Genomic DNA, 16,609 nt, shown 5'->3' on the forward strand with positions numbered 1-16,609 from the left:
TCAAGTTCAACAGGTAAAGCATTACACTTCTTTTTTTTTTTTCAAACGGTTCCTATGCATATATCGCAGCCGCTCATTTTTATAAAAATAGATCTAACGGCTACAGTTCCTCTGGCACGGTGGGAGACCAACGAATCTTTCCCACCCTAGAATTTGTCAATTTTTTTTGGTGAATTTTAAAATACTAGTTTTCTTTAAAAATTTCTTTAATTACAAAATAAATGAATATGATTTTTTTATATTTAAGTTAACAACTTACTTCCGTCAAAAAAGAAAGTAAACAACTACCTAATATATATGAATCATGCAGCTAAAAACCTATAAGAAAAATGAGCTTATTTCATAAATTTAGATTTACCTTAACTCCTCATAAATATTAGCATTGTCATGTTAGACATCAAAATGACAAAAATTACTCAAAAAAAAAAAACAACAAAAATTATCCTAATTTTATACAATGTTGTTAAACTCATATTCAATCGATAGGTTTGAACAGTTCAAATCGGAAATTGAATCAATAACTAGTCTAATTAGGTATGCATATTGGATGTGCACTTAATCTAGTGTTAATATCATCAATCCGGTATTTAACCGAACAAAATGCACGACTTGGTATATCGATTTAACTTTGTGACCCGTCTTCCAACGAGGACTGACCTGTTGCAATTCACACATCCTTAGAAATCATAAGTTGCATGCACTATAAAATTCAAATTAGAACCAGAATTGAAATTGAAATATGAATATAAAAACACATAGGATTAAAGCACAAGTCCTTGGGGTTGTTCAAATGAACAAGACCACTAAACCAATGTTAATATTTAGTGCATGTATTGTCAAATATAATTTATATATTATACCTTACAAATAAAATTTACTTTATTAATATAAATTATTTATTCGATTCAATCATTAACTCATGAGTTCAATCATTGACTCATTAACCTAGCACCTAATTAGAATATATGGTCAACTTAAAAACATTATTTATAGTCTCTTAGAAAATAAGTTGCTAACAACGGTATTATAGCACCCATGAAAAAATACTAGTTATGATAATATAACAACCTTATATGGTTTAGCTGATTTCTTCCTCCAAGCTTTTACATCTATTTTATTGATATTATTTTCTTCTTCTATTTTAATTTCAGTTATTGCTATGTAATATTTCATGTATTCGGACAAAAGTTGATCTCCAATTGTCATATTAAGTATCCAAAAGCTAACATGAATCCACCAAGAACATGAATACGGCTTTGGTTAACAACTACAACATGTTAGTTATAGATTCCATACATTTATATTCAACGAATCGATTACATATTATAAGGATTTTAGAATCTATGATTCCCTCGTACAGTTTGAAAGTAGAATTTATCTTGATCCATGAAAGACATAAGTTCTTCAATCTTCTTTGTTTCAATCTATCGCTTTCCTTCTTTTATTTTCCCCTCACGTTCTTGATGGGTAATTAGAGGGAAAAAAACTCTTATCGCAGAGATAGAACCTTTTGCCTTTTATTAATAAACTTCCATCAAGTTAGTTATTAGATGTTTATTAACTTCCCATAAGTTTATTAAATTTTCATATTTGTCAATAGGCCCCTTTATTTTATTAAATCAAGTTTAGGCCCTTAATTCACATGACTTACATTATCATGTTATTTAATATTTTTTCTAACATTCTCTCACTTGACTCTTGTGATGCCATAACACTTCATGATTTAATAATTACATAAATCATAATGCGCATTAAAAGACTTTAGATAAATTGGCTCAATCATTAATCATAATTAAAGATAAAAAATAATAAGAGTCATGGCGGTTACATGTCATTTAATCAACACATTCCCTTCCGTATACTACTATATTATATTTTTCTTTAATATGACTATAAAATGAGAAGTTCATAATGGGTTCAAACAAAAGTCATTCTTTCATTGACAAAAACATAATATGTTTTCCACATCATAATTTGCATGCATATACACATAAAGTAGAAAACACAAATTTCAGAAACTTACACAATAATGAGCTCAAAGTGTCAAATAAACATTATTAATAATAATAACATCCAACATCCACATCATAATTTGGGCGGTAACCCTTTTGTTAAAGGGTCAACAATCATTAGATTAGTGCTAATATGTTATATTGACACTCTATGTTTCTGAACTTCTTCTTTAATGACAAAGTATTTCAATTCCATATGCTTAGCACCTTTAGAATGTTTGTCATTTTTTAGAAAAAAAGACAGTTGCGGTATTATCACAACAAATTTTCAGCGGCTTAGCAATACTGTCAACTACTCCAAGTCCTGAAATAAAATTCTGCAACCAATTAGCCTGAACTATGGCCTCAAAGCATGCCACAAATTTAGCCTTCATGGTGGATGCAGCAATGACTAACTACTTTGCGCTTTTCCATGAAATCGCTCCTCCAGCTTAAAGATACACATAACCAAATGTAGACTTTCTTGTATCTATACAACCAGCAAAGTCTGAATCTGTATATCTAATCACCTCAAGATGACTAGATCTCCTATAAGTAAGCATGTGATCTTTTGTCTCTTGCAAGTATCCTAAGACTTTCTTTGTAGCTTTCCAATGATCCAATCCTTAATTACTTTGGTATCTACCAAGCATACCAACTGCAAAGCTAATATCTGGCCTTGTGCATGTTTGAGCATACATCAGACTCCCAACAACAGATGCATAAGGGATATTTTCCATCTATTTCCGTTCCAGATCATTCTTTGGACATTGCATGAGACTAAATTTGTCTCCTTTCTGTATTGCAATGGGAGATGCTGAACATTATCCATTCCGAATCTCTCTAAAACTTTATTAATATATGATTTATGAGACAAGCCTAACAGTCCTTGTGATCTATCATGGAATATTTCTATTCCTATCACACAGCCTGCCTCACCCATATCTTTCATTTCAAAGTTGTTAGAGAAAAACTTCTTAGTCTCACTTAATAGACCAAGATCATTAGTTACAAGCAAGATGTCATCAACATACAGAAAAAGAAATATAAATTTGCCCCCACTGACCTTCAGATATATACATCAATCAATAGTGTTTTCCTTAAATCCAAAGGACGTAATAGTATCATTGAACTTAAGATACCATTGCCAGAAAGCCTATTTAAGTCCATATATTGATTTCTTAAGTTTACACACCATGTGTTCCTTTCCTTCTTCAATGAACCCCACTGGTTGGTCCATATAAATATCTTCCTCTAAATTCTCATTCAAAAAGGCAGTTTTAACATCCATTTGATGCAACTTAAGATCATAATGAAAAACTAGAGAAAATGTTTCCTTATAATCAATGCCATTTTTTTAAGTAAAACCTTTAGCAACAAGTCAAGCCTTGTGTCGTTCAATATTGCCATGAGAGTCACGCTTAGTCTTAAAGACCCATTTATACCCAACTGTCTTGCATCCTTCAGGCAATTCCACAATATCCCATACACCATTTTGTGCCATTGATTTAAGCTCATATTTCATAGCATCTAACCATTTTCTTGAATCATCACCATTAATGGCTTCTAAAAATGAAACTAGATCATTATCAATGCTTAAGTCATTTTCTGACTCTTGTAGATAAATCACGTAGTCATTCAAAATAGTAGATCTCCTTTCTCTTTGAGATCTCCTTAATACTATTTCTTGTGATTGTTCTACTATAGGTTCATTGTTAACCTCGGGATCATTAATTTGTTGCTCTTCTTGATTGTTGTGTGGTTCAACAGTATAAGGAACAAAAATTCTTGAAGTAGAAGCACTAGTTAAAGGAACTTGTACTCTAACTTCCTTAATCTCCACAATTTGTGAAGCTTCACTCCCACTGGTTTCACCATTCTCAATGAACCTAGTATTTTCAGTTTCAACAATTCTTGTACTATGGGTAGGACAATAAAATATATACCCTTTTGATTTTACTAGATAACCAATGAAATATCCACTGATTGTTCTTGCATCCAATTTTTTTTCTTACGGATTATATATTCTAATTTTTGCCTGACAACTCTAAACATGTAGGTGTCTCAAACTGGGTTTCCTACCTGCACATAGTTCAAAAGGTGTCTTTTGAACTGTCTTACTAGGAACTTTGTTCAACAAATACATGACAATTTTTAAAGCATACATCCACAATGATACAGGTAAAGATGAATTACTTAACATGCTCCTAACGATATCCATTAAGGTTCGATTACTTGTTTCTGACACACCATTTTGTTGTGGTGTACCTGACATTGTGTATTAAACACAAATACCACACCTTTCAAGGAACTTAGCAAATGGACCAGGATGTTGTCCACTTTCACTATATTTTCCATAATACTCACCACCTCTATCTGATATGACAATTTTCACCTTTTTGTCTAATTGTCTTTCCACTTCATTTATAAAAATTTCTAAGGCATCCACTGCTTGAGATTTCTCATGCAGTAAATAGACATACCCATAATGTGAAAAATCATCAATAAAAGTGATAAATTGTTTTTCTTTATTGAAAGAATTTACATCAAAAGGTCCACATATATCAGTGTGTATAATTTCAAGAAGTTGAGTGCTTCTTGTGGCTTCTTTCTTTGTGTGTTTTGTTTGTTTGCCTTTAATACAATCCACACATACTGAATGAAGTGGTTTCCTTGATTCTTAAGTCTGGTTTCCTCCTGAACTAACATACTATGTAATTCATGCACATTCCATTTGTCTTTCATGGTATTATAGTTCATTTGGAAGGGGCTATACTCAGACGATAATGAGTTCAAAATGAATCACACAAGGAAATTTTCATTCACCACCATTTCAAGAGACTTAAGTTTTGCTGCAATATTTGTCATCTCAATGACATGTTCATGTATAGTACGAGAACCATCCAACTTCATGGTGGTTAAAGTACTAATTAATGTCTCAGCAAGAGACTTATCAGCAGTTTAGGAGCACTCTTCCACAGATTTCGTAAATTCTTTTGCACTTTCAGTTTTGGGAAGAGCAGACTTAATGTTATTTGTTATGCTTATGTGCATAAGCATCAAACAAATTTTGTTTGACTTTTCCCAGGCCTTATAATGGGTTTTCTCTTCATTGTTACTAGCATCAGTAATAGTAGCAGGTTTTTCAACTTGAAGAGCCAAATCAAGATCCAACACACCTAAGTGAAATTGGACTTGTTCGCTTCAATCAGAGAAATTTAACCCATTAAAAACCGGAACAAACATACCAAGAGAATGCAAAGATACAGGAAGGGATGCTTCAATTAACACATGCTTAACATTAATACTTTGAGTCATAAATTAAACATACAATACAGATTCAAACAACAAATAAACATTCTATGTATACTAATGTTCTTCTTTGGGTGATACATTAATACACAAAAAAACATACCGATGCTAATAATTTTAAAATTATTTAGTAAGGCATATTCATTAATTAGAAATACTTATTATCTTTGGATATATAAATAAAACTAATAATGCATACATACTACCAACATTCATATTCATAAATTATAAGAACAACTAATCAACCTTTGGGTGATCCATAAATGTCTTATAATAATGAACTTCAATTAACCCATCAACCAATAATCTATAATTTAGCATCCATTCTATGGGTAATTGAAATAAAATTGTGTCTAATTTGGAATTAAACAAAACATAAAGATTTGACCACTTTGGTGATTACAAATTTATCATACATTTAATCCAAATTACTACAATTCATTTACTTGATCCAATTTTGAATAACAATTTTTTTTTATTTCCAAAATCAAATTTTGTAGGCATTCCTAATATGGGGTAACAATATATTACATTCATCATATGAAGGCATTCGGCATATTTTCATTTCAAATTGTAGTAAATTTAAGATCAATTTTTGAATTGAAATTGACATAAGAGAAAGATGTTGAATTTCAATTCAAGACATTCAAAAATTGGATTCAGGGCATTCCAAACTCAAAAACAATTATAATATGCACAACAGAAAACAAAAATGGTTTGAATAATTTTTCAATTGGAATCAGATTCATACAATGTGTGGAAGAAACATCATTCATGGAGAATCATAAATCCAATAACCTAATGCTCTGATACCACATGTTAGTTATAGATTTCATACATTTATATTCAATGAATCTATTACATATTGTAAGGATCTTAGAATCTATGATTCCCTCATACAGTTTGAAAGTAAGTAGAATTTACCTTAATCCATGAAAGACATAAGTTCTTCAATCTTTTTTGTCTCAATCTATCTTTTTCATTCTTTTATTTTCCTCTCACGTTCTTGATAGATAATTAGAGGACAAAAAACTCTTATCGCAGAGATAGAACCCTTTGCCTTTTTATTAATAAACTTCTATCAAGTTAGTTATCAGAAGTTTATTAACTTCCCATAAGTTTATTAACTTCTCGTATTTGCCAATAGGTCTCTTTATTTTATTAAATCAAGTTTAGGCCCTTAATTTACATGAGTCACATTATCGTATTATTTAATATTTTTTCTAACACAACAATCATCATAATCGATACAACTACAGTCATTCAATCAATGACTCTTAATAGCCATTACACTCTAAGAGAAACGACAATGTCGTTGCTCTCTATTTATGTGGTGAACCTCTCATAAATTGATAAATAAATAAATTAGATTCATTTATGTTTTTTCATAAACATTATTGGTATGAAATATTCATATGCTTAGATACATGTATTTAACTAATGGCAGGAATTCATCAACATTCATAAGGAGAATCTAGCTTTATGTCCAATGGAAATCTCCTTCAAAAGGTTGGTAATGCTAAAATACTGACGGAGCAGTGAAATGAATTGGTAGTATTTTAGGTTGTGGTGGCCTAATAAGAGACAACAATGGTCATTGGAAGGGTGGGTTTGTGAAATGCATAGGGAGATCTTATGTGTTTGTAGTTGAGCTTTCGGGAGTTTTGCTTGGATTGAAGCTAGCACTCCAGTCAAATATGCAAAATATAGTTTTGCAGATTGATTCTAAAGCAACTGTTATTGCTATTAAGAGGAATAAATTGAGATTCATATTCATCATAGATATATCATACATATAGAGAAGGCAATTATTGTGCTAACCAGCTTGATGATCTTGTTCAGTGGTTGTAGAACAAATACTAGTATTTGATATAGAAAGAACTTAAATTGTCCACCCAATATTTGTTCCAACAAATACAAAATTGTCTGGCTTCATTTCTTAATTGTCCACTAAGTATTCATTTTATTTTCTTAAGAGTGCGTTTGGATAGATAATTTTAATTGAGGAAAGTAATTTATTAGAGAATTTGAATTTCTGTAATATAGAATTCATTGTTTGGATATTTTTTTGTGAAATTTAAAATTTTGGAATTTTAAAACAGAATTTTAAACAACTAAAAATTTGGAATTTCAATTTCCTTCTAAAAAAATGAGAAATTGAAATTTTTTTCTTACAATCTTCTCCAAGAAACACCGTCTGAGCTCGTGCAATATCGATCGGATGTGAGCGTAGAGGAACACGTATAACTAACACACCAATCATATTTTTTTTTTCATTCATTTTTTTCACCCTCATAACTTTAATTTTTTTTATCCAAACATAAAATTTTAAAAATAAAAGAATTTCAATTGAAGTATTTGAAATTCTTAGAATTTAAAATTCTTCAGAATTTTAAATTTTCCCATCCAAACACACTCTAATTGAATACAACAAATTATCATTTCTGAAGTTAACCAAATACAGAATGATCAAGATCAATCAATGGAGTAGTCAAGTCTATTTTAATTTGTCAAACCAATTAAGAATTAGCAAACAATGAAGTGGTGCAACATGCACCCGTAACTTCAATTATTTTATCTTTTTTTTCAATTTTTTGTTTATTGGTTGCCGAAATCCTCAAGTTAGGTAGTGTCCGGTTGCAATCAAATGAGAATAAAGAAAGTCTCTTGATAAAAAGGAAAGAAATTGAAACTTTCTTCTTTTTGTTACGGTTGAAGGAGGAGAAATAAACAATAAATTTTTGTACGAATGAGGTGAGATTCATGGGCTTTTATTTCTTCACAAAATTGAGCGAATTTGTGAAGAAAGAAACACAAAGCGATTTTCCCGAAACTATCCTAGTGTGTGCAAAGCAGAGAACACAAGGACAAAAAAGAAAGTACAAGCGTAAATAAAAAATTCACACAAGAGTAAAAGAGAAATTTAAATCACTTTAATTCAAGTCTTTCTACTCATTTTGGCTCTCTTTTATCAAATACCAAATAACCCCACTTTGATTTATTTTCTTTCCTTTTTTATTTCTCCACAACGGAACACAATCTTATAGACTTATAGTCATTAATTAGCAAAAAAAAATATTCTTGGTGTCAAATCAAACTTTATGCAAAGATGAATTGCCAATTATACCGCGTGTTTTCTATTACATATTTTTTTTAAAACCATTTTTTAGCACGTGATGTAGACTAGACCCAATTACAATATTCAAGCTCAGCAAATGATAATGAACATTGAGTATAAAATATCATATAGATAGGTAATTGCAAATTAATGATATTAATTTGCTTGATTCTTTCATTTGGTATGCCTGATTAGAATAGCAGCTTTTTAGATATTTGTGGTTTGTAAATTAACAAGCTAGCTAGGTAACGGAAACTTCGATATATGTTAATGAGCTCCCCACTAATCCTAAAAGAAAAGATTGAGTTGAGCATTCAAGCAACCGCAGCCGATAAGTGAGTTCCAAGATTGATAGTGGTAATATGCTTTATAGGACCACAAAAAGTTGAAGGAAAGAAATTGATTATCAAATTGTATATCTAAGCATAAAGCATGTATATGATTTTATATCACCTATAAAATATCCAATTATTATTTTTTGTAAAGTTTAAAAACCTTCTCCTTGTTATTGTTTGTAGAATTTTAACCGGAAAGGTTGGAGAAAATGTATACTTGAAGGAAAATGCAATGCTATAGTTCACTAAGCTACATGCTTCTGCGTACATGTGTTTATATACGTCTCATATATTTTATAAGTAAATTATTCAAAATTTCTAAATATCCCCTGCAAACATGTGTACATGAGATTTCCCAAGATGTTTATAGATATTTAAGATACTTGAGCTTACTCAAAATTTAAAAATTCATCTGATCATATTCAAACTATACAAAATTTCTAATTAATATATTATTTAATATATTTATAAAATCTTTGACATGTAAAATTAAAATATGTTATAAATTAAATATTCAAAAAATAAACTAAATAAATATTTTAATTAAAAAGTAAAAGAATGAGACTAGAGATTATAAAACTTATAAATATTGTAGAATTGATGGTTTTATTTGCATACATAATTTTTTTTATATAATTATTTGAATGGGCAAGTTACATACAAATAAAGAATATAAAAATGGATAGTTTTTTTAAAATTTAATCCTTTATCAATGTATGATTTTTAAAGGTGTTCCTATAAAGAATTTAATGCGTATGCCCTAATAATATAAAATACTTTTATATTTTTATTCAATCACAAATAATTATTAATATGACATTTAAAATACATTTTTTATGTCTATTTATAAGATCTATTTTATATTTTTATTCAATCACAAATAATTATTAATATGGCATTTAAAATACTTTTTTCATGTCTATTTATAAGATCTAATTACTTAATTTATCAAGATTAAAAAAATAGTTAGTTCAGTTGATATCAATAAATTTATTTTAAATTCGTAATTTTTTAAAAAATAATATTTATAATTAATATTTATCTTTTTTTAACTATTTATCAATATATTTATTCTCTTCTTTAAATTAAGAATATTTATAGTTTAAAAATAATTAATATAAAAAGTATAATCTTATGAAAAAAACAAACATTATTTTAAATCTAAATATTTATATATAAGAATAAAGATAATTATTATCATAAAAATTAACAAATTTATTATATATTATGAATTTATAATGATATAAAATTATTTACACTTTTTAGAAACCTTTTTCTCTGCTATAAATATAATAAAAACATGTGTTCATTTATCACATTATTATGCATCCTTCCTGACTCCTCATTTTATTATTTTTTGTTTATCACAATTCTCCAAGAGGAGATGGGTGAAATGAAACAATGATAAGAACAAAACCAACAATATAAAGAAGTATAAAGAAGGCTGTCTCTGACAGCTTACACAGAATATTCCACGAAAAATTCGAACGTCCACTTTCATACACACATGCTACAAAATAAATTATAAATTATACATTTTAAATTGTGCCCAAAAATATTAGGCCTTTTCTTTTATAACTAGAACTCCAGGCAGCTCCTCAATTTATTAACATCCATACTAATAGTAATAGACATCTTTAATTGTAAAATAGTTTGAATTAGATAATTTTTAATTTTAATGTTATTTTTATTTTTAGAAAAAATATTAAACAAACTATAATATAATTTAAAATATTTCATATCTCATCTAAAACTCATTATATAGTTAATAATAGCCTTCAAATATATACTATCAAAAATAAAATTTCACAACTTAATAATTATATTTATATAATTTTACTCAAATAATTAATACAATTTTTTCCTTAATTTTTTTACAAATAAGTATAAATCATGTAAACATATAAGAAATGCAAATACAAACATGTCACATTATAAATTTATAAACAAAATTATAATAAGTTGAATTTGGGTTGTACTAAATCAATCTTCAAAATCAAATATAAAATTTGACTAGTCCGATAAAAAATATTTTTTTGAGGTGTTCAGTTGTGATTTTGTCTATCAATTTTTATTAGATTGGATTGATATGTGAATACCTTTAATTTTTAATTTTAAGACATTGGTTAAAAAAATAAAATGAGATTTTTTTATTAAAACTATTTATTAAATTAAAATATATACTATTAAGTATTTGTTATTATTTTTAGTATAATTTTAATAAATAGTATTAACTTAAGAATAATTAAAAATATAATATTTTAATATTTAATACTATTCATGTATTCTACTTGGTTATTAGTAAAAATTATGAATTCTTTAATTATTTAAGGATAAGATAACAACTAAAAAGAGTATTTGATTTAATAAAAAAACTAAACATTTAATAAATTAATTAAATACTTCTAATGTTTTTGCTTTATTATTTTTTACTTTTAAAAGAAAATTTTGTTTTTGTTTGTCTATTTATTTAAAAGTTTTTTTGAGCCAAATTATTAATTATTAATTTTTGAATCTGTACATGGACAAGTAGTAACATTCATTACCGAAACATGTATTAAAAGATTCTCTGAGCGTTTATTTAGGGCAGTGTGTGGCACTACGTTCCATAATTTGGTAATGTAAAGTCAGATGGTCGGTCAGTTTAAGACAATCAATTCAAATTCAATTATTACTAGTATTGCCTATGATAACAAAACCTAAGCTTCAAAGAGAAAATAAATTTCAATTTTCTTTCTACATTTAGTTTTATAGATTTTGAAATTTGAATAAAGTCTAGCAACCAACCAAACACGGCCTTAAGATGGAAAGGGAAAAAAAATGCACGCCAGAACGCTCCTTTGAGAATAAAACTAATGACGTGTCTGACAAAAACAGTGTCCCCTGACCCATTACATTCGAAAATGACTGAATCATTTTTCCATTTGTAGAGAAAAAAAACAAAACAATAATCATTTTTATTTGAATAAGGGATGTATATTTTTAACGGAACGTTAACAATGTCATAAAATAATTTTAAAAAATATATATTTATTGTATTAAAATAAAAAATATTTGATATATTAATATTATATAAAATACATTAAAGATTATTTAACTAATATTTTAATTTAATTAATTAAATGCAATGTTAATGTATTTTTTTATTGTCATTCAATTATAGGTTATTATGTATGACAAGTTCTTAGTTTTTTTATAATAATTATTTTAAAACTCATGTAAAATGATTTTTGTTTGATTAATAAAGTAAAATACTTTATTCTAACAATGCATAAAAATTAATAATTTAATATATTTGGCATATTTTTTTTAGTAAAACACATAATTTAACAATATTTAAAACAAATGTCTAACTAATCTGCTTGCCATTTTTTTTATGAAAGGAAATAACGCAGCTTTCATTTATTTGCTGTAATTTACAAAAATGGGAGGACAAGAGTTGATATGGTGTTTTTTTTTTGTTTTTAAAATTAGAGTTAATATGGTATTAAAATCCAAAAATCTCACATTTTTTATATTTTTTTTCCTTATAGGAAAGTAAGACATGGGAGCCGGGAGGGAGTGAGAAAAACAAATGTGGATTCGATAATAAATTATTATTATTATTATTATTTATTTGAATGTTCATTTTCTTTATTTAAAATTAGAACGATTGTTTTTTCTTGTTACGAAAAATATTATTTTTAATAATTATAGCTTTCTTTTTCCATTTATATAAAATACTTTTCCATGATAATCTTGCCATTATTTTTTAAAGTTTCTTTAAGGAAATAATTAACTTTAATATGGAAAATATTTTAATTTAAATGCAAAGTATTTTATTCTTTCATTTAATAAAAATTTGTCATATATAGACAATACATAGAATTTTATAATAATTAATTTAAAATAAATACTCAAAATATTTTTTAATTAATTAATAATATAAATTCTATTTAAAAATTGTTTTTATAACCACGTCATGGCTTAGGATAAGGAAACTTATTCTAAGAACATTCAAATATAAAATATAATCTATTTTTCTTACATGATCCCATTTGTTGTTTGGAGATCACCAGACTCGTATCGCAAGCAATTAAGGTCGTTGACTAAGAATTAGATGCTTATCTAGCAGCATCCTAAAAGGGTTGGCCTGCATATGAGGGAATCCATTGTTGCTGAACAACGAAGGAGTACAATACTTAATTTTGAATTAAATAATACTATCTAAAATATTAAATTCTAGTATCAGAATCTTCTTTATACTACTTTTTTTTTTGTTGCTATATATATATATATTAATTGAAAAATTAGTTCTAAAAAAACTATTACAGTGTATAATATTTTTTTTAAATACTGAAGGAATGAATGATTAGTATGTGTCCATGTTGAGGCAGAGAGAGCGTAATCATAAAGTCCGTCCGAAACAAAAAGTCCCTCCCTCCCTCCCACCATGCTTCACTCCCGAAACGGCTCATAATTCATAAACAACGTTTCATCATTAATACGGTGCCGTTTCGAAGATGTTCAATAACATAGAGCCACGTGGTTGGCGACAAGCTAAGACATGACTACGCGGTTTCGCTGTTATCTTTGTTCCACGCGACACATGAGCCTGCTCCGTCGCCCCTCCCTCCCCCTCTCATGGAAGAAGGAACCTGAAACCCTCACATAGAGAAGAAAAACAAGCCCAACACCACGCCATCCACGATCTCATCCTTAAACTGTGTTTTGTGGGTTTGTTTGTACTTGGTACGAGAATCTGGTCCTCATAAATTTGAATCCGGGGTGCGGATCTCTGTTCCGTTCCTTCGAGATCCACGGTCCCTCCCTCCCATCATGATGATGTCTTCCGGGACATCCTCGTACTGGTGCTACCGCTGCAGCCGCTTCGTTCGCGTCTGGCCCCACCACACCATCGTCTGTCCCGACTGCGACGGCGGCTTCATCGAAGAAATCGAACACCCGCCCCGCTCCGTCCACCTCGACCCCCGCCGCCGCCAACGCTTCCCCGCCGCCGCCATGTACATGATCGGCCAGCGCCCTTCCTCGGACCACCCCTCCCGCCCCGCTGCCCTCCGCCGCACCCGCCGCAACGGCGGCGACCGCTCCCCCTTCAACCCCGTCATCGTCCTCCGCGGCGGCGCAGCCACCGCGGAGGATGAAAGTCGCGGCTTTGAACTCTTCTACGACGACGGCGCCGGCTCCGGCCTCCGACCCTTACCACCTAGCATGTCAGAGTTTCTCCTCGGATCTGGCTTCGACAGACTCTTGGAACAACTCTCTCAGATTGAGATCAACGGTATTGGACGGTACGAGCACCCTCCTGCTTCAAAAGCAGCCATTGATTCATTACCAACCATCGAAATTGATGACACCCATTTAGCCATGGAGTCACACTGCGCGGTTTGTAAGGAAGCTTTCGAATTAGGAACTGCAGTTAGAGAAATGCCATGCAAGCACATATATCATCCTGAATGCATATTACCGTGGCTCGCACTTCACAACTCTTGCCCCGTTTGTCGCCACGAGTTACCCGCTGATACCCCGAATCCAAATCAAAATCAAAATCCGTCTCAAAATGTTGCCTTGAACGAGGAGGAGAATGTGGGGTTGACGATTTGGAGGTTGCCTGGTGGAGGGTTTGCGGTGGGTAGATTCTCCGGTGGGAGAAGAGGTGCTGAGAGAGAGCTTCCTGTGGTTTACACTGAAATGGATGGTGGGTTTAACAATGGGGGGGGTGAGCCGAGGAGGATTTCTTGGTCCAGAGGGAATAGAGGGAGGGAGAGTGGAGGGTTGACTAGGTTTTTCCGCAATCTGTTTGGTTGCTTCAGAGGAAGTAGTACTCAGCGTTCTGCTTCTAGTAGAGAGTCTATGAGGGCGAGTTCCTCTCGTTCTAGTACTATGGATCCTTCGTTGCGGTCTCGGAGGACTTGGTCTATGGATGTAAACAGTGGGATGAGAGCGTGGTAGTAGTAGTAATAGGATCGATGACTGATGAGGGTAAAAGGCTAAAAATCTCAACTTTGTTTCTGGGTTCCTCTGTGTACCGTGTCATTGTCAAAGTGTACATAATGGGATTGATCGATCGAGAGTCGTCGAGGATGCAATGTCTTGTGATTGATTCTCACATTTTCAGGATGTTGGATGGGGAAACCGTTGTGTTAGCAATAGGGGATTGGGGCAGGGAGTGGCATCAACAATGGGAGAAAGTGAAACCAATGGGGAGGAATGAGGTTGAAGGAGGGACTCGGGCCGTGATTGTGAAGTATTATCTTTGGAATTTTTGGGGGGAGGGGGGACATGATGTGATGATGATCATGAACTTCATTTTACTTTGATAATGAACTGAAGCACCTTCGTATTGTTTATTTTGTTCCATGCTTTATCTTTCTCGTCATTGGTATATGATCCTCTAAATTCATGGTGTCGTTATTTGTCATTGGTTTTTACCATACTGCTGCCTTGAATTGATTGTGTTGATGATGATGACTTGTTTAGTTTGATGCTGAGCTATTTTACCTCGCTAAATTTGTATAATTTCCTATTAGCCAATCGATCGATTCTTTGATTCTAAACAAACATTTTGTATGGCTTTACTTGCGTTTGTCTCCCTTCTGGTTTAGTTCGTGTTTCATTGATCATGTAGCAGTTTTTATCTTTTTATGGTCCAAAAATTTATTACTATAGTGCTATTGTAGTTCAAAGTATAAACCACATTCTTGAATTCTTTTCATGGCAATTCTGGGTGAAAAGAACTTGAGATTCGGGAGTCAATAACCCAAGGCAGCTTTAAACTCTAATGGGTGAAACCTTCAACTTTTTTATTCACATTTATTTACAGTACATCAATTTCTTACATGTTTGTATTGGCAAAAAAAAAAAAAAAATAATCAGCCCCACATCTGGTCCTCTTTTCTCTTTCTAAATTGTTTCTATGGTGAGAGGATTTAGGCATCTGAGTGTTTCTCAACCTTTATATGTGCACGACTTGTGATTAGTATAAAATAGCAATAGCAATACTCATGAGTCATGAATCTGCTATCGTACAAATTTACAGGCTTTTAGGATATTTATATCGCATTCTTTTCATATAGATAGTGCTTGCTACCATCTATGAATTCGTACTATTTTGCGTCAAATGAGTAGTTGGCTCTGTATATTTTGAAGATGAAGATTTGCCAATTATCATAAAGGTAGCATGCCAACCAAGTAAACCTACTGACCCTTCCTACCAAGCCAATCAGCTTTGGTCTCTTGCCCTTTTATGCAAGTTAGGACAACTAGTATGCAACCCCCCCTGCATATTAGCTCACTTGTTTCTTAAAGTTACATTTTTTTTTTCACCCACAGACAAGATGTATGGTAATTGTTTTCTTCATCTTTGGTTGTATTTAGTAAAATTAACGGATAAACTAAAAATGAAAAGATAGTTAACAGTTTAAATATGAAAAAAAAAAAGAACTTATTTGATGTGCCAAGAAGCTCATGTTTTTCTTTCTATAGCAGTTCCTGGAAGCCTTTTGCAACGTGCAAACCCGTTACGGTTGTAAGAAAACTATAAATAAACGAATGGACAATCGATATTCATGGGATTGAATGCCATTGTTATAGAGATGGTACTTGTTTTGGCCAAATATGAGTTCCTGAGTTGTACCCGTTTGGACAGCACTATTATTGGCGAAGTTGCATGGTTTCAGTTCTGTTCTGGTGTGGACTGGCCAAAAGGGTTGTCATGTAACTTAATTGGAACCAGAATTTGGTACACATCTTCTCAGAAGTTGAGATTTGAGAGTAAGTGAGAAATGAAAATAATTGCATTTGCTATTGTAAAAAAAGTCTCACATTAGTTAAAGATAAAATTAAGATAAAAT

General features: G+C 30.9%; 1 protein-coding gene across 1 annotated transcript; it reads left to right on the forward strand.

Moving 5' to 3' along the window:
* Positions 1-13,119: 13,119 nt before the first annotated feature.
* LOC100807324 (probable E3 ubiquitin-protein ligase RHC2A) lies at positions 13,120-15,239 on the forward strand. Its single transcript, XM_026126722.2, has one exon. The coding sequence runs from the start codon at positions 13,575-13,577 to the stop codon at positions 14,706-14,708; it is 1,134 nt and encodes a 377-aa protein (XP_025982507.2). The 5' UTR covers positions 13,120-13,574; the 3' UTR covers positions 14,709-15,239.
* Positions 15,240-16,609: the final 1,370 nt, after the last annotated feature.

Source organism: Glycine max, chromosome 18 (assembly GCF_000004515.6).
Source record: "Glycine max cultivar Williams 82 chromosome 18, Glycine_max_v4.0, whole genome shotgun sequence".
NCBI lineage: Eukaryota > Viridiplantae > Streptophyta > Magnoliopsida > Fabales > Fabaceae > Glycine > Glycine max.

Coding starts and splice junctions, on each gene's coding strand:
- LOC100807324 (XM_026126722.2), top strand. CDS start 13,575: ATGATGATGTCTTCCGGGACATCCTCGTACTGGTGCTACCGCTGCAGC.